A 19,965-nucleotide genomic window follows, 5' to 3' on the forward strand; every position below is an offset into this window, starting at 1 on the left:
GATAATCCTAATAAATATTTGCTGCCTGAGTGTTCTGAAAATAATAACTGACATGTTGTGCTTTAAAATTTGCAAAACTCTTTATATGCATTCTTTTTTTTGAGCCACACAACCAATGTGATGGGTATAACCATGAGATGGGTAATACAGGTATTATTATAACAACCCCATTTTGCATATGAGGAAACAGGCTCAGAGAGAGGAAGTAACTCACCAATAGTCACCTGACTAATAAGTATGAGGGAGAATCAGGGTCTTTAGCACTCTATCCATTAAGCCATCCCCAAGCACTTAAAAACCTTTTGCATTAATTTTCTCTAAAGAATTAAGACTTAGTATTAACTGGATTGTCTAAAGGATCAAAATTCTTTAAGTACCCATACTTATTAATAAGCTTAATTACTGTAACCTCAAGATTCAGACAATATCTATAAAGGAAACAGTCTTGGTTTTGAATATTCAAACAGGAATAATTTTGGAAGCTATAAATATATTGCCTAAAATCAACTAAAGGTAAGAGTGCTATGGAAGTCAATCTGTTGATTTATCATCAGACAAGCTATTTTAGGATATCAGCCCACCCCTTAACAGAGCTAAGATGATGTTTGGGGATACAAAATTCAATGGTGATTTTGGGGTATTATGATATGAGAGATGGGCAGTAGATCAAGTGCTGGGCCAGGAATCAGGAAGACTCGAGTTCAAATATAGCCTTAGATAGTTACTAGCTAAGTGACCTTGGTCATGTCACTTAATCTCTGATTACCTCAGTATCCTGAACTGTAAAGTGGGGATAGTAACAGTGCCTACATAACAAGGTTGTTGTGAGGATCAGATGAGATAATTTTTGTAAAAAGTTCTTAGCATGGGGCAGCTAGGTGGTAGTAGAGCACCGGCCCTGAAGTCAGGAGGACCTGAGTTCAAATCCAGCCTCAGACACTTGACACACTTACTAGCTGTGTGACCTTGGGCAAGTCACTTAACTCTAATTGCCCTGCCTCCTCCCAATAAAAAAAAAAAAACCAAAAAGTTCTTAGCATGATGTCTGGCACATGGTAAGTGCTATAAAAATGCTTATTCCCTTCCTCTTCCCTTTCCTACTGCTTTCATTTCCTGGGAAACTCATCCGACCTAAGTTGATAAGAGCCTAAATGTAGTATTTTATGACAGAATAGATATATTGAGTGTAGCTACTTGTATATCTGCTGATATAAGGATTGGCAGATATTTTAGTACTGATGTTTATCACAACACGAATCTCTTCCTAATCTTACCATACCAAACTATGTGCCTTTGTATTATCTCACAGAATTGTTATGAGAGCATCAGTTTATCACACTACAACCCAGTATACAAAACCTGAACGAGGATTGCTTGCTGTGGGTTCAAAGCCACCCTGTATATGTAGTCTTGTTTATAAGAATAGGTGCCTGAGCAATGTTTTACTGGTTTGTGGAGTAAGCAGATTTTGGGTCTTTATATGTACCCTAGGCAGACCCAGCTTGCTTCATGGAATTTGAGCTATGACCAAAGAGTGTTGTGTTTATAAAAATTAAGAATTTTAGGTATGTGGGCAGGATTTTTTTTTTGTCACTTTGCATCTAGAATTTTAATAATGAATTACATTGCTTGGCCTCAAATTTATGGTCATTTCTTTTTCAAGAAATGTTAGAGCACCATCTAGTGGGGAAAGGTAACTTCATTCCATTTGACCTGAATAGGTCTTTTTTTTTTAATTTGGAATATTTTATTTTTCCCAATTACATGTAAAAACAATTTTTAACATTCATATTTTTAAATCTTGAGTTCCAAATTCTCTCTCTTCCTCTCTCTTCTCCCTCCTCTCTGAGACAGTAAGCAATCTGATATAGGTTACACATGTGCAATCATGTAAAACAGGGCTGTCCAACCTTAGGTTTTTCTTGAAACAATAGGCAATATATTTTGATTTGCCATTTTAGCGAGAGCTCTGCGGTAGCTCGGCTTCATTTACTAAAGCATTTATGTAAATTTCTATGCTCGTAGGCAGACCACATAAATCGCACTGCTGGCTGCATGCAGCTTGCAGGCTGCATTTTGGACAGCTCTGACATAAAATATATTTCCAACTTAGTCATGTTGTGAACAAAAAGAGACAAAAAAAACCACCAAAAAAATAAAGAAAATGAAAAATAATATGCTTGTATCTGCATTCAGATGCCATCAGTTCTCTCTGGAGGTGGATAGCATTTTTCATCCTGAGTCCTTTGGAATTGTCTTGGATTATTGTATTGCTGAGAATAGCTAAGTCATTCACAGTTGATCATCATAGAATATTGCAGTTACTGTTTTCAATGTTTCCCTGGTTCTGCTCACTTCACTGTGCATCAGTTCATGTAAGTCTTTCCAGGTATTTCTGAAATCATCTTGCTTATCATTTCTTATAGTACAATAGTATTCCATTACAATCATATACCACGACTTGTTCAGCCATTCCTCAATTAATGGGCATCCCCTGAATAGGTCATTCTAGTTTTAACAGTGCATGAGATCAAAATAATCTGTTATTCATCATTTTATTGTTCCGTACTATTTACAAGAATGAGTTTTCCTAAAAAGTAGAGAGTCCTTATGTTTATAAATCTTTTGTGTTAGAGATAAGCAGCTTTTACTCTCTTGCAGACCTGAGATATGGGGTAGGGAAGAAACACCGAGAGCCACTCACAGGTAAAGAGCAACTTAACTGTATTCTTTGAAGGAGAAAAAAAAATCTTTATCTGTCCTTTGAAGAATAGAGCCAAAGAATATAAGACTTAATTTAAATATGAATAATGAAATAAGTATCTTTCCAATTCTAGATGCAAAAGTGTCTGTATCAGTCTGCCACAATGGACATAATCTAGTAAGATGGTATTTACTAGGAATAAATATAAAGTCTTGGGATTTAGGTTCAAAGCATTAACTGTACCAAATACAAATTGGGACAGATGTGCCTATGTAGTAGTTCATATTGAAAAAAAAACAACCTGTGGATTTTAATGGACTGCAAACTTTCATCAGGTAAGACATATACTGAGATAGCCAAAGAAAGCTAACATTATCTCAGGCTGCATGAACACAAAGGTATGTAGTATCCAGAGTAGAAATTGATAAGCCTTCTGTACTGACCCTAGCATCTGTTGCCTACAACCCCATCCAGTCTCTATTTGTCAATCTATCTCAATCCAGACATTAGTGCTCCTCAAAGATCTACCCCTAAAACTCCTGATCTGACCACCCACTTTGATTAAGCTAATTCTATCACTTTCCTTGACCAGATGCCCTGCAGTCTCTTCTGACTAAGCAGTCAAAATTTCTTAGCACAGAATTGAAAATAAAATAGATGTCTGTTGATTAGTGAATAGTGGAACAAACTGGTATATGAATATAATGGAATCATTGTGTAAGAAATGAGCGATTTAGGGAAATGTATAGATTTGTGTGAACTGAAACAGAATGAAATAAGCAAAGACAAAAGAATATACACAAAAATCTTAGTAGTATAAATGAAAAACAAAACAAAACAAAACATCAAAAGGAAACCAAAGTCTGAGTAATTGAAAAACCAGTAATGGTCCTATATGAGACATCCACTCTTCCTCTTGACAGAGAGGGGGCAGACTACAAGGGTAGAATATTGCATACATTGTTAGACTGGTAACTAAATCAGTTGTTTTTGGTTTATTGGTTTTCTTTGTTATAAGTGAGAGTTTAGTTTGTTTGGTGGGGTAAAAGGAGTATATTTAAAAATAGGTATAAAACAAAGGGCATCAATAAAATTTACTTTTTAAAAAACCCAAAATACTCTGAATCTCCCTTCTTCTGGCCAGTACCTTCTATATAGCTCCCATTTCCTTTAATCTCTCCTCCTTCCAAACCACAGAGATTGTGATATAAATATTTGGAGAGAACAGGAGTTTTCTTGAACCCCTTAAATCATGTCTTTTTTATATATGAATGGCTAGGGCAACTGTATGCTTTCGACGTCCTGAATTCTCCCATATGCTCAATATGTTTTCTAGGGTTGTATGAGTATTATTGGGCCAGCTAGGTGGTGCAATGTATAAAGTGCCCGGCCTGGAGTGAAGAAGACTCATCTTCCCAAGTTCAAATCTAGCTTTAGATGTTTACTAGCTGTGTGACCTTGGGCAAGTCACTTAATGCTGTTTGCCTTAGTTTCCTCATCTGGAAAATGAGCTGGAGAAGGAAATGGCAAACCACTCTAGAATCTTTGAAAAGAAAACCCCAAATGGGGTCACAAAGAGTTGGGCACAAATGAAACAACTAAACAACAACAAATAAGTGTCATTGTCACTGCCATTGGCACCAGTACCCCATCGTCCAACTCTACTACCAGCATAACTTGTCGTTTATCTTTGGCAATCTGCCTGACATGTAAGTCTATCTGATTCATTCTCTATCTCTGTCTCTCTCTCTGTCTCTCTCTCTCTCTCTGTCTCTCTCTCTGTCACTCTCTCTCTCTCTCTCTCTCTCTGTCTCTCTCTCTCTCATACACGCACATATGCACACGTGCACACACACACACACACACACACACACACACACACACACACACACACACCTTATTGGGTTTTCTCAGATGTAAACATTTAAAAGTTCCCTAACCAGTTCAAATTTTAATATAAAATGAAAGCTAAATTGTTTCATGAGTTCCAATATTTTAAAATCTGTCAGTTAGGTTTCTGTGATATTGTTTAAAATAGTGACTTGATAAAATGATCAGGCAAAAATGAGATGGTGAATTACTGCCTATGCAGTTTGAAGAACCATTCCCCCACCCCATCTCCAAGTAGATCAGAAGTTACAGCTTTTACACATCTGGTGTGCAGTAAATCAGCCCAAAGAACTAAGGCTCTTTAATGATTCAGCTCATCAGAAAGGCACCACTGGGACAGAATCTCTAATACTGCAATATGAACTTTTGCCTTTACTAATGGTGCTGAGAACAATGACTGCTTTGGTCACAGAGTCCTCATGTTTTGCTTCTATTTTGTTTACTTTTTGCAGTTTGTTTTTGGATTATTTGTTTATGAAAGAGTTGGGGTTTTTAAGTCAGTTTCTTTTTTCCTTGTTAAAAAACCCTAGCCTTTTTTTTACATATTTTGCTGATTATGAAAATGAGAAAATAATCTTTTAAATGGAACTAAGTGTTAAACAACTTCACTGTTTCAAAGTGAGACTTATTTGGAATTGAGAGTAATGATATTTTGAAATTTTCTAAGCTACTCTTTTCAGAATTAAATATATTTGGTCTTCTGTAACAAAAAGAATATCAAAACAATAGTAATTCCATTTAATTGCTTCTTTGTCAAATTAAAAATAAAAATTTTAAATGAAATTTTAAAAAGAGGTAAATGGTTTGACGCATTCCTTATAATAGCTGGATGTAGTATGTAGTATCTTTTTTATTATTATTCTATTTGCCTAAGTAAATGCTAAATATAGGGGTCTGTGTGTTTATCTAACAGTTGTACTCTAAAGTAGATCACATGCTTTTAAGGTCAAGTTGAAACCTAAGATCACCAAAACATCCTCTAGTCAACGCCTGATATTGCCATTCTAGTTTAGCTGTCTCATACCCCATGACCTGAAGTAGTGCCATGTGCATTAGGACTCAGCTTAAAAGATTAGGTCCTTGCTGACTTCCCATAATGGAAGCAACAAGAGGGCAGTAGTTCACTGGATATAAACTTGGAGTAAAGTCCTTGGTTATAGACTCACTGGAACTGTTGTTAGGGTTTCCCAGGGTCATGGTAAACTTGTTGTACAAATCCTGGGTGACCCTGTGTGGGCCATCCACAGGTGCGGTTAGGGCAACTTCTTGCTTAGAATCCTGTCATTTGGGTATTCTCAGCATTGGCAGCTTAGTGCCAGGCCTGGAGTCAGGAAGACTTAAGTTCAAATTCGGCCTCAGGCACTTATTAGCTGTGTGACCCTAGGCATGTCCCTTAACCCTGTTTGCCTCTGTTTCCTCATCTGTAAAATGATCTGGAGAAGGAAATCACAAACCACCCTGGTATTTTTGCCAAGAAATCCCCAAAAGAGGTCGCAAGGAATAGAACACAACTGAAAAATGACTGAACACCAGCAAATCATTGTAGAGCTTCAAATAGATATTTTATATCAAGGCTCATCAAATTTTGAGGGTTGCATATTAATTTCTCATTTTCTCACAGTTTACGTTGTACAGGTTTGAGTCTCCATTTATTAGGAAGAAAATAGTATTCATTCTTTCATTTCTTTCTGAGTTTCAATCTCACGTTACCGATTCCCCATTGGACATTTCAAACTGAATGTCCTGGTGTCATCTCAAATTCAACATAAGGAGCTCATTATCTTTTCCCCATAATCCTTCTCTGTTGTAAACTTCTCTATTTATGTTTAAGTTATGACTATTCTGCCAATCTCACAGGTTCATAACCTTAGCATTATCCTTGACTTCTCACTGCCCCTCCCCTAAATTATCCAGTTAGTTGCTATTGTAGGCTGGGTCTAGCTCAGGCCAGTTCTCTAGTTGATTAAGTTCAACATTTAAACAAAATGAGCTACTCCTTAGGTCACGGAATACTTTAAAAAAAGAGATTTACTTAGCCATGGCAAGAGAAGAACATTAAGCAAGCGAGAGTAGGTATTGCTGACACTTTGAGCTGATTCACCTGACCAAAGCTCATCGTGATCCACCAGTCATGTAGCAAAGCATCTCTGAAGCTCCTCAAGGCTGTTTTGTACTCAGGCAATGATGAGATATGTCTACAGTCTGAGCCTTTCGTCCCCTGAGCCAGCCAGGTATCAAGAAATGTTTTTAAAAAATTTTAAGGAAAAACTAACTTGCAAAGTGGGGAGGAATTAGGATATTACTCTTACAACGACTGCCAAATCTTGCAATTTCTGCCTCTACAACTTCTCTTAAAATCAACCCCTTTTTTCTACTCCCACAGCTGCCATCTTAGTTTAGGCCCTTGTCATCTAGATTAATCTAGATTATTGCAGTGATTTAATTGGTCCCCCTGCTTCAAGTCTCTTCCCTCCTCTAGACTACTCTCCATTAAAGTGGCTAGGCCCAAACAGTCTTTGGGTATTGCTTCTTTTCCTGCAATCTGCAATCCAGCCAAACTGGCTTTCTTTCTGTTTCTCACACAATGTTCTATCTCCTTCCTCCATGTCTTTGCACTGGCCGTCCACCATTGCTGAAATACACTTCCTCCTTACCTCTGCTTCAAACAGTCCCCCTATTCCTTCAAGGCTCAGCACAAATACCACCTTCTACAGGAAGTCTTTTCTGATCTTCCACAACTGCTAGAGTTCCTTCTCTTACAAACTACTTTATATTTAACTATTTTGTATTTATTTGAATTTGTTTATTTCTCCCTCCCCCTCTTTAGACTATAAGTTCCCTGTGAGTAGAAATTGTTTAATTGCATTTGTATCCAACCAAAGTCTATCACAATTCCTGGCACATAGTAAGTGCTTAGTAAATGCTTGTTGATTGACTTTTTACGATTGTATTTAAAGAATGGTATTGGGGAGTTGCACTGGATTGTAATCTTAAGACCTGTTTGAACCCCAGGTTTGCCACTTAAGTAGCTATGTGACTTCAGACAAGTCAGTTAACATTGCTCAGGCTTTCAGTTTTACCTACCTATGAAACTGAAATAGTAATACTTGAACTCCCTACCTTATAGGGTTGTTATAAGGATCAAATGAGATGTATGAAAAGTGTTTTATAAACTGTAAAGTCTTAAATAAATGGGAGATATTGTTGAAAGAATTCCCTTGTGCTAACCAGGAATTTATATATTTATAGGAGCGATAACCATGGCTTTGCTAGAAAATCTGGTGGCAGGAAACGTCTACATTGTCAAGATAGCAGCATCCAACGAAGTGGGAGAGGGACCCTTCTCAAATTCGGTAGAGCTCGCAGTTCTTCCAAAGGAAACCTCTGAATCAAATCAAAGGCCAAAACGTTTAGATTCTGCTGATGCCAAAGGTCTGTAGAGATGCTATATTTTTTTCTCAAGCCTTGGAGGAAAAAGTCTCTTTAGTCTTATCTTTCCTTCTTTAATCACTCTAATAGGTTCCTAGCTATCTCAATACTTACTATTCTTTGCTTCTAAACCTTCCACCAAAGGTCACCTACCTTGCTTCTCATACTACTTTCTTCTGGTTTTCCCTTTGCCTCCTCCCCAAAACTATCTGGATCTGCAGTTGGTTCTACTTGGCCTCTAATTCTCCAGCTCTACTCTTTGGTCCCTTGGCAGAGTTAACACTGACTTAACATCTTGTACAGAAACTGGTTGTACCAACTACTGAGGGAGCAAATCTGTAATAAAAGCCATGATCAGCAGAGACTGGCACAGCAATGATCTGGATGGGGAAACCACTTCTCTCTTACATTGTTGCCACCCTGAGAACTTACCACCCAATGCTGTCACCGATACAGTTTGTACATAGTAGCATGAATCTAGCACCTCTACTGAGAAAAGCCTTATATTTCAGTCAGAGGGGTTTTTTGCCTCTGTTTTACATCTCTCACAAAGTTGTCTGTTACTTATGAAAAAGAGAAGATGGATTCCTCTTCCATGTGAGCTATTAATTGGACACATCTGTGTAGAGAAAGAGTCCCTCAGGGTATATAAAAAGTGCCCACTAACAGATAGTGTCTCTGTGTGGTTCTGTGGGCAGAGCTTGAAACCATCCTTTTTTAAGATATTACTGGCCATTCAGAGATAGTTATAACAGCAGAGTTCACCTAAGATAAAGAAACACTTTGTGGATTTCTAAGCTAGCATAAGATTAAAAGTAAATGCTGTAGACCTGCTAGTTGGTTAAGGCTATCTTACTTCTACCTTCTCTCTACCACATTCACATTATCCTTCCTACTGTTGGCGCATCCCTGCCACCATCCTAATGCTCAGTGCTGTTGTTTGCCCTCTCTGTTGTCACTGGGTAAAGAAGCCATTTTGTTCTAGCTGCAGTTACTGGACCTCTGCTCTACTTTCTATCACCTCTCTTCCAAGAAGCACTTCATGAACTGTATCCAAGGATAAATGGTGGGCGATCCCTCTGTTCACTTGCCCGGAAATGAGCATTAGCAGAGCTTAGGCTGAGATTGTCATTGTTTTCTTTTTCCACAGAAAGTGTGAAAGAAAATGTTTACTTATTTCTCTCTGCAGAAGCTGTTTAACAGCAGAGAACCTCTTAAAAGGCTACTCGCTCCGGTCTGACGCTATTTCATCCTCTACCCACTTAACAAGTGGAGACTACCTCAGACCAGTGTGAGTCTATAGCCTTCCAGAGTACTAGCATTACTAAGGAGGAGGGAGTGAGGGGAACGTGGGTTGTCATGAAAGTAGGCATTCAGTACCAGACACAGCAGGAACAGAGGTAAAGGGGGTAGCAGAAGTGAAAACCAGAGAGTGGCCGTGGTCACAACAGGATGAGACTATGGAAATAACATGGTAGCAGACCATGAAGGAATACACCTTCAGTTCTTTCAGTGTTAAGTCAAGCTGATTGCTGCATGTCATAGTGGATAGAGTGTTGGCCTTGGAACAAGGAATAACTGGGTTTAAGTCCTGTCTCTGACACATGCTGGTTTTATGACCCTGGACAGGTTGCTTAAGCTCTCAGTGTTTTAGACAACTCTCTAAGACTCTCAGCGGCAGAGAAGGTGCCAACACACGTGGGTAGAGGGTGTTTTCTTATCTAGGAATTGCAATCACAAGTCCAGTTCCTGTTTCTAAATCATAAAAATAATCTGTAACCTATAGATGTTTGCTTCTCAGCTGACTTAACTAGAATGTAATCTTTCCATGTATCAGGAAACATCTCTATTTGGTACATATTAAAATAAGAATAGCCAATGGATTTGCTTGAATAAGAATTTATTTCTTGAATGAAAACTATTTCTTGAATACTAAAAATGGTGTTTAATTTATAATGCATTTTCTATCTGAAACTATCCTTCCTTCCTCCCTTCCTTTCTTTCCTCTCCCTTCCTTCATTTCTTTCTTGCATCTAACTATATGTCAGATAGTATATGTGTGTGTGTTTGCACACATACACACTTATATAGACTAGTTTCAGTGGAAAGTATATATAAATTCATCTATAAATTCTGACATATATATACATACAGACATACTTACTTACTTTTTGAGATTGGGTCTTCCTTTCTTGCCTAGGGTAGGAGTACAGTGGCTACTCACTGGCCCCATCCCGCTACTGATTAAGATGGAATCTTTGATCTATTCTGTGTTAGGAAGCCTCATGTGTCCCTCCACAATCTCTCAACCTCCACCATTCCCAGGGTCTCACTATACTGATGCCAAACTTAGAACGAACACCTAATCAACTTACCGCACGACAGCTTTGAACTCTTCAAGATCAAGAGATCTACCAGCCTCAGCCTCCTTGGTAGGAGGGAATATGGGTGTGCACTGCCCTTAGGAAGAAGTGAAACAAAGGAAAAAAAAAAAGCAGTTGAGAATTCTTTGAAATATAACAATTATCTGTTTTATGATATAGTCTTCGAAATAAATATACCGTTTTCCCCTACAGCTTATTCCGGTTATTATCAGTTGGACCAGAAGTCCATGACTGGCATTGTTGTTGGTGTTTGCATAGCACTGACTTGCATACTTATCTGTATCCTCATTTTGATCTATCGAAGCAAAGCCAGGTATGTTTTCAATGACAGAGATCTTAGATGGTTTAAAAGAAAATACAAGTAACTAACCACAAAACAAGCCACATTAGTAAAAGTTATGGTATAGAGAATACTTTGGAAAATTGTGGGGCAGAGGTAGCATTTTTCCATATAAAACTCTCATTTATAAAACTTTAATGGGATTCTTTGTGATAGAAATTCTAACGAATAAATCTTTATGTGACAGATTATTTTGTCATCATTAAATTGTTTACTTTATTTAAAAAATGCTGTTCTATTGAAATATTCAAGGAAAAGTTTTCCTGGTTTCTTCAGTGTTTTAAAGGGGATGCCAGGACACTCTGAAGCCATTTATATATGATGCACTAAATATGAGGCATTTGATTATGAAGGGGATCTTTAATCAAAACCTCTTGGATTTTTACATATTGAAGGACCCATTTCAAATGCCTAAATGATTCATTGTTAAAGAAGAACTAATAAATTTTTATGACTACAGCTAACCAGAGTAATATAAATAGTTTACTCCTTTTGGGGAAGCTGCTATAAAAATAACTCCTATTGATCTGTAATTAAAGAGAACTATTTGGAGGTTTCTATGAACAGAATATTAAAGGAATAGAATTCTACAATATAAAACTGTGCAATTTTGATGTTACCATCTCAAACCACCCCTGATCCGTAGCTGCCTAAGCAGTAGACCCTAAGCAGCCAGGTTGTCATCATTCATGCCATTCTGGTTTAAAAAGTTTTAAATAAGTCTTAAAAAATAGAGGTGGGAAAGCTTAATTTGTAACCTGTTCCTTCCTAGAACTCAAAGGGGAATTACAAAGCTTTTTGTGAGTTCAAAATCCAGTGTTGATTTCTACAACAACTAAATGTAGATGGCTGGCTCCAGACTCCCTGTGCTAAGTTCTGTGACGAGCTGAAACAAGTATAAGAAATCATTTGGGGTAGAGGGAGCAAAAAATTTCCTGTTTAGTAAAGGGGAAAAAATAATTTTAACCCACAAACATCCTTTTTTAAAAGAGTTGAGATGTTTTGACTTCTTTTTTCCTTTTGAAATATTGTCAATCCAACCTAAGGAAATAGTCTAAATTTTTATATAGATCATATGATCAATTTTTAGCCTTATGAAATTGTCCTTTATTTAGACCAAAGATTTTAAATTTTAGCCTGATTCTCTTAGCTATTCACTCATAAGCTAACTTCCTTTATTTTTAATTGATTTATGCTCAAAGAATGTTTTCCTAATTTTAATATTAGTCTAGAAGAAGTATCATTAGGAAGGTAAATCTACTTTTTGAAAGTCAAAACCAGTCATACAAGATTTTTAAAATATTCATGCTTCTGTTTCCCTTCCATCAGCAGATCATCTAGAGTTGACTGTACAAACATGTAATACTGATAATAAAACCTTCAAACCACATTTAGATAAAACAGTTCAGTTTTAATGTCTTATTTTGTAACTTTAATGATTTTTTAAAGTCTTTGACTTTAGATTAAATGAATTATGGGTGAATAAATTGCTAAATCTGTTCACATATTCATATGACAAAGTCTTGTTCGTAATCAGTACTGTTATAACTGGTCACTATCATTAAAACATGACAGATTAAAGTTGTTTTTACTGTACAACAAGCTAAAAGTTATCAGGAATTTTTAGAAAATGATAAGGTAAGAAAACAATCGTTAATACCTAAACTGAAAATAAATAATACAACTTAACAACTGAAACACTTCTTAAATGTTAGAGAATTAATGCTTAACTATTAAAGGAAAAGGTTTTACATGTACAGAAATCAAGGAGAGAACTAAAGTAGGTTCCTCAAAGTAAAGTGTTTTGTGATGAAGGGACAATCTAATAGAGGGGTGAGGAACCTGTGGCCTTGAGGCCACATGTGGTCCTCTAGGTCCTCAAGTGTCGCCCTTTGACTAAATCCAAACTTCATAGAACACCCCTGATTTAGTACTCTTGATGCCTAAAGTTAATTGTGGTAATGTCATACATTCTAGAGAAAAACTACATAAGAATGTTATTCTGCACAAAATATAATTTGTATAAATTTTGTATTTTTGCATATTTCTTCTATGTGATAATATTTCCTTTTTTCAATTTAAAAATATTTTAGGAAAACATCTGCTTCTAAAACTTCACAAACAGGAACTGAGCAGTTATCTCGAACCAGTGCCTCATTAGCCTGTGGGAATGAGAAGAGGAAGAACCTGGATGGAATTGTAGAGAATGAAGAATCCTTACTACCAATGATAGCACAAAATAGCTTCATTGATGCAAAGGTATTCAGAGCTTAGAAGCTAATTTAGTGTATTACAGTTACCTATATGCATTTTATGCCCTATGTAAAATACATTTATCAAAAAGTTAGCCCATATGCAAAATACCTTAGTTTCCCAAAGGATTAAAGAGGAGATTGGTCTGAATCACAGTTGAGAAAACCTGAAGCACTTTGAATGATCCTCAAATGCACACTGCTTTAGAAGCCCATCTCTTTGTTATTTTTTAAATTTAATATTTTTTTTTCAGTAAAAACTACATTTTCTCTCCCTCCCCTCCCATTTAAAAAGAAAAATAAAACCCTTTCAACAAATATACGGGGTCAAGCAAAACATTAGCCATGTCCAAAAATGTATCTCATTATACACCCTGAATCCATCACCTCTCTGTCAAGAGAGAGATAACATTTTTCATCATTAGTCCTCTGGAACCTTTTGATTATTTCTTTGATCGGCATTCTTAATGTTTTCAAAGTTGTTTGTCTTTCAAATGTTGTTCTTATTGTATTAATTGTTCCCCTGATTCTCCTCACTTCACTCACCATCAGTTCATACCAATCTACCCAGGTTTCTCTGAAAACATCCCCTTCTTCATTTCTTACAACACAATAATATTCCATTACATTCACATACTATAATTTGTTCAGCTATTCCATAATTAATGGGTACCCCCTTAGTTTCCAGTTCTTCACCACTACAAGAAGAGCTGCTACAAATATTTTTACAAAATTACAAAAATCCTTTTTCCTTTTGTCTTTTTGGGTTATAGACCTAATATTTGTACCACTGAGTCAGACTGTATATATAAAGTTTAATAATTTTATAATAATTTAATAAACTTTATGATATAAAGTTTAATAACCTTTCAATGGCGTAGTTTTAGAATTAAAAACTCATAGAAGGAAATGGCTAACCACTCTAGTATCTTTGCCAAGGAAACCCCAAATGGGGTCACAGAGAGTCAGACATGACTGAAAACAACTGAACAAAAACAAAACAACAAAACTTTTAAAACATCATTATTCTACCAGTAATTCTCCACTGCTGAAATAATGGACCACCACAATCTTGGAAAATTCAGAACTATAAATAACCCAGAGGGTAATAGACAGATGCATAGTAGTCTGCACATGAGATGTGACCCTGAAAGCCATCATCGTGACCCAAAAAGGAGGTGGCCTACTCATTTAGAAAGAGTGAGGGATACCATAAGGGCATTATAGAACCTTAAAAGAACTAGAGGAAAACCTCCATTGAGTTAGGTAGATTTGGTGAAAGACATAGACAGGTGTGACAGAAGCTAAGAAGGCATGGATGGATTATAATCTGTTCTGCTGGTGGGAACATCCATAAAAATGAATCATAAATCCATCAGAGTGTACTTGACTATTTGTGTTTACATGTAGCACAAAATAATAGAAATAGTATGCACACGAAATGCATCATGATCTCTGTCTTTGGTCAGTCTAGATATAACTTTATAAATATCCCATTTTGATATTTGCTACTAGAGTCAAAGAAACAATACTGTGTAATTTATTTCTTGTTTGTTCTGTTATTTTCCTTTGAATACAAATGTAATCTGCTGAAGTTTTTGAAGTTAAAAAATTAAAAATTTCCTTTTTTATCTTAGGGTGGAACTGACCTAATTATTAATAGCTATGGTCCTGTAACAAAAAGTAACCCTAAGAAGAAATGGCTCTTTTTTCAGGACACTAAGAAGGTGAAAATTGAACAGGTAACCCAGCTAAACTCAGGCCTGAAAGTCATCCATATGAAATGGTATTTATAAAGAGGGGGGAAAAGTAAAAGAAATACCTACACATTAATTTTAAGCTCTTTTTAAGAATGTTATGTGTGATGCTATTCATTACAGATATGACTTTTTAATTATAGCCATAGAAACAATTTGCTGAATTACTTACCCAGCTTATAAAAATGAACTACTTCAAAACTATAGATAACATTTAAGAAATTCTATTACAAGGGCAGCTAGTTGGCCCAGTGTATGGAGTGACAGGCCTAGAGTCAAGAAGACCTAAGTTCAAATCCAGTCTCAGACACGTAATAGCTGTGTGACCCTGAACAAGTCACTTGACTCTGCCTCAGTTTCCTCATCTGGAAAATGAGCTGGAGAAGGAAATGGCAAGCTATCCCATTATCTTTTCCAAGAAAATCCCAAAAGGAGTCATAAACTGTCAGACATGACTGAAATAACTCAACAACATCTTATTTGTATTTAAAAAGTGTCTTTTTCTAGAACACATGAAATCAGACTCATTATCATTTACACTTATTAGTACTTGAGATTTTCTGTAAGTACTTTATTATCATTTCTATGTTTTGTTTTGCTTTTCCCTCACAGCCTCAAAGAAGATTTGTACAAACAGTCTGCTTTTATCAGCCAGGCACTACTGTATTAATAAGTGATGAAGACTCCCCCTGTTCTCCAGGCCAACCAACCAGTTTCCAAATGCCCTTTGGGATTACAGCTGACACAGAGCATTCAGCAAATAGTGAAGGAAGCCATGAGACCGGAGATTCTGGAAGATTCTCTCATGAGTCTAATGATGAGTTACACCTCTCTTCAGTTATAAGTACCACACCCCCTACCTCCAATTCCTTCTTAGGCAGTGATTCAGGTAGAGATCCTGCCATGAATAAGTGTGAAGACGCTTCATTGCAATTGGCTGCTGAGCAGACTTCTACCTCATCTTTACAATTACACTCTGCAATGCTGTGCTTTGATAAAAATGAGTTTCCAGTCTAGACATCTATGCCAGACATTCTCACAGTATATATGTCTGTTCGAAGGACAATGAACAGGAAGCCAAAGCATGTCGTTAAAGTCCTGATGTCTTACTGGGTGTTTTTGATATTTTTGTTGAATGTGTTTTTTTTTTGTTTCTTTTCAAATTGACTTATTTTGAATGTTTTATTGTCAGAAATGTGAAAGGTCAAGATATCTGACTAGAGTTTAAAATATATCACTGGAGCAAAGAGGACTTTTTAAGCCCCTTTGCTGACTATCTACCTCAGTTTGCCAAATGGTGAACTCTGAAGACAACTGATTGACCTCATTTGTGTTATAGTTGATTTCAGCTATGTAACCAATGATACTTCCTACTAGCATTTTTTTATTGCTGTATGTGTAATGTGTTTGATCAAAGGAGTGATAGGTGGAAGAGTTAGAATGTTTATCTGAAGCTCTGACTTTTTAACAAATTATAATAACTACATAGTTGAAATAATTCCGTACCCTCTGACCAGAAGAAGTGTTGAACCATTTAATTGGGGATTGGAGGAAGTGGGACCATTTTTAATCACTGGTAAAAAAAAAAAAGTACCTCTATTGAAATAACAGAATAAGTTTTTCATTGTATGTAGCAAATTACATCTTTGAAGGCATTTAGAGTTTGCCTTTAGAGCCTGAGTATACCCCAATAACCCTCCCAGAGCTGTGCCTTTTCAGTATGCCCTCAATGATGCCAGTTGTTCAAAAGGCTACACTGTCTATGCCTGTCCGTGGAAATATTTCACATTCGTCATTCTCCTAGAGTTAACTGCAGAACTCATTTTTGAGAATGAATTCTTTTACGTTTGTAGGTTGTTTCCTAATCCCGGTTTGGCTTTGAATGGGTGAGGAAACTTCCCAAAGGATCAGGGCGAATACCAGTAGACAGTAAAATGAGCTAGTAGAACATCACAATAACGGTGCCTTCCATTATTTATTGTGAAATTCTTTGCCTTATGCCTTGTCAATTTACATAAAGTTGCTTAGGACAGGAGCACATAAAGTTGCCTTAAGTATATACTGAATTTTATGGATGATTTTTATTGTAAAGTACAATAGATCTCCAAAATTACAAGTATTCAGAGCTCTATCCATTTTCTTAAATTATTTAGAGAAATTAGTACTATTTCTTCCTTCAGTATCAGTGCTATTAATAAAGAGTGTTAACTTCAGGGAGGGATATTTATCCTCATGCTGATTTTAAATAGGCATACAGTCTATACAATAGAGCATTATAGAGAATATTGGGTCATAAGCATTTATTGAACTTTGTGCTGAACGCTGCGCCAAGCAGTGTAAGGGGATTTTTTTTTAAATGACGTGGTCTTGAAATGGTTTCCCATTCCTTTATAAAAATTATCTAGAAATTACTTTGGGGCCTTATTTTAAGGAAGACATTTAAATTTAAATCTCATTAAAACCTTCCTTGAATAAATAGGGTCATTGTTGGATAGGATTTTAAAGTGAACTGGAGGCCCCTAGATATATAGAGGATCCCCCTCCCCCATCCTATCATTCCCAAGCAATGATATGGACATATTTATTGGATTATATACAGTTGTGTGCCAAAATGAATACACTTAGAAACAAACCAGTTTTAGGTGATTTTAAAAGACACTTGCTTTTAACTCAAATTCAAAGTTTCCATTAAGAGATCATATAAAATGCGGGCTTCATAAAGAAATAAAGAAGCAGAGCTTTAGGTGAACAATCTGATACAAGGATAAATGCTGCTCCTGCCTTTTATAGCTCCTGTTTTATACTACCTCCTTTTAAAGTTATTCTAGTGTTATTTTTTTTTCCTGTACTCAGGGAACATTGTGTTGCTTTTGAGCTGCCTCATGGAAATGTGGGCAAATTGACAGGGTATGGTGTTTTTTGCTTTTTAAGTAGGAGCAGTATATAGGGCCAAATTTATCAGTGTCTAAAATTATGGAATACAATTAGATCTCTTTTATTTTTTTAATAAACATTATCAAAAAGCAAACAAAAATTCAAAAGCTTTTCATTTGAAAAAGCTAAAAAATAGTCCATCAAGATTATGGAACAGGCATCTAGGAATGGTTTGACTTGGAGCTAGTTTTAAAAGCCTAAGAAACTAATCCAGAGTCCTTGAAGAAAAGTATTTTGTTTGTTTGTTTTTTGATAAACCAGGCCATAGTTGATACAGATCTTTAGGCTAACTCTTTGCTTATTATGTACCAGTACCTTTTTTTTTTTTACATATTGTTGCTAGACGGGCTTTATGATAATAATAATCCTGTTACCAAAGAATTTTCTGTAGAAAAGAAGAGTTGAATATTATTTTCAAAAAAAAAATTGAATTAGCTAAAAACATCTATAGATTTGAGCGCTCAATAAATTTTATTATACAAGTAGTTACTAACCCAAAACAATAGGGCTTATATGATTGTAGTTGATTAAATAGATTAGTATAGACTTCTGCAATTTTAACTACCTTATTGTTACCAGAGCATTTTACCAGCAAATAGTTCCAAAGAATATCAAGTGTGATTTTTTTTCTTCAGCAAGTAGCTTTCCAACGATACAGTATTAGAGTAAATATTTTTAAAATTGTTGAATCTACTTGTTGGAGGGGAAATTTTTTTTTTTTTACCAAAGATATATACATATATACATGTATATGTCTCATCAAGCAAAATTTTTAGTGTATAGCAAAGATGACTTTCTACTTAGCTAAAGCATGCTAAATCGAAGTATGAATTTGTTACCAAAAGGTGAAGTTTATTGCTCTCTTTCAGAGTAGTGTTGCTTCACAATTTTTCACTCCAAAGGGGCTAATATGCAAAGGGTAACTATATTCTTCTCCAAAGATTTGTTTGCTCTAAGTACTAATACATGCGTTTCAATTTTATGTCAAATGTACAAGTAGATGTTGCTCATCAGTATTTTCATACCAAAGACCAGTTAATTATATAGGCTAGCCTATGGCAAATTAAAGATGAGCAGATTTGAAATAATATTTAGTGGCTGATAGAAAGGATATTTAGCGTTAGTAGCTAAAGATATCAAAGTTTACATAATTATAAGCAATATAGCTACAGTGCTATTAATGTTTTTATTCAAGTACTTTTTATCAGCAAATAAAGAAAAACCAAAGATATTTAAAGTTACCTCAGCATATAGGCAAATGTAGTTGTACATTAAACCCTTCTGTCTCTTGTTTTTATGTTAACCAATTATATCTCTCCAGAGCCCACTCCACATACAAATGTCAGGAATATGTACTTTCTGTTGTATCTGCTGAATCAACCATAGGATTTTTTTTAAAAAACAAATACAGAGTAATGCTTCTCTAACAGCCTGGTCATGAAATCCCAACAGAAATTTAATCAGACCGCGCTCAGTTTCAGATCATTATAGCAATACTTTGAATCAACCTAGGCAGTTATCTTCGATGTTAATTTAAAAGGTTTAAAATTTCCTCAACTACTGATGTTGGGGACAAGGATCTCCATGTAAATTCTTAAGGACATAGGTAAATGAACAGATGTGATCACAGAATGGGTAGATTTATCTCACTTTTTGCAATATATGCTACTGAAAATTATTTATAAATCAGATTTTCATTATTTAAATCACTGTAAGTGCACTAAAGGGGTTGCTAATTACAAGAATTATATGGAAAATCTTTTTTTGTAAAGCAAAGACTCTTTAGTCTCCAGTTAGTCTTGTAGATTCTGGGTTAGCTTAAAGCAAGATACACCTGTAGCATTTTAAGTGACTTAAGAAATTTAATTTAGGGTGTGAAGGAAGTTCATATTGTCAGCATTGTGAATTAAATTTACTTTTGTTTCAGCTAAGTGTATTGTGAACATCGGGCGAGACAATACAGGGCTAGTAGCACTTTGCACTAGAAATAGATGCTTACAGGGAGCATGCTCACCAGTTGCCAATCTGTAAGCACTGTGCCTTCTCAGGGCCATAATGTAGACACACCTTTGATAACCATTGAAGTTCATAAAAAATATAGTGTGGAAACTGTTTTAATTTAGTGCAAGTAATCACTCATGTAAAAAGCCTCAGAAATTGGTCTATTCAGCAAATTTTATTTAATTAAATTTTGAATCCCACACTGTTAATAACTTCAGCTTTTTTTTTTTTACTTTTTCCAAGGCCAACTACAATACACATTTACTTTGCAGAC

General features: G+C 35.7%; 1 protein-coding gene across 1 annotated transcript in view; it reads left to right on the top strand.

Moving 5' to 3' along the window:
- PRTG (protogenin) overlaps window positions 1–15,773 on the top strand; it is a 147,427-nt gene extending 131,654 nt beyond the window's left edge. The window contains exons 16-20 of the mRNA XM_036736843.1: window positions 7,844–8,026; window positions 10,600–10,720; window positions 12,841–13,006; window positions 14,637–14,741; window positions 15,369–15,773. Coding sequence (XP_036592738.1) covers window positions 7,844–8,026; window positions 10,600–10,720; window positions 12,841–13,006; window positions 14,637–14,741; window positions 15,369–15,773 — 980 coding nt within the window. The remainder of the gene's footprint in view (window positions 1–7,843; window positions 8,027–10,599; window positions 10,721–12,840; window positions 13,007–14,636; window positions 14,742–15,368) is intronic.
- The last annotated feature ends 4,192 nt before the right edge of the window (window positions 15,774–19,965 follow it).

Source organism: Trichosurus vulpecula, chromosome 8 (assembly GCF_011100635.1).
Source record: "Trichosurus vulpecula isolate mTriVul1 chromosome 8, mTriVul1.pri, whole genome shotgun sequence".
NCBI classification, from domain to species: Eukaryota; Metazoa; Chordata; class Mammalia; order Diprotodontia; family Phalangeridae; genus Trichosurus; species Trichosurus vulpecula.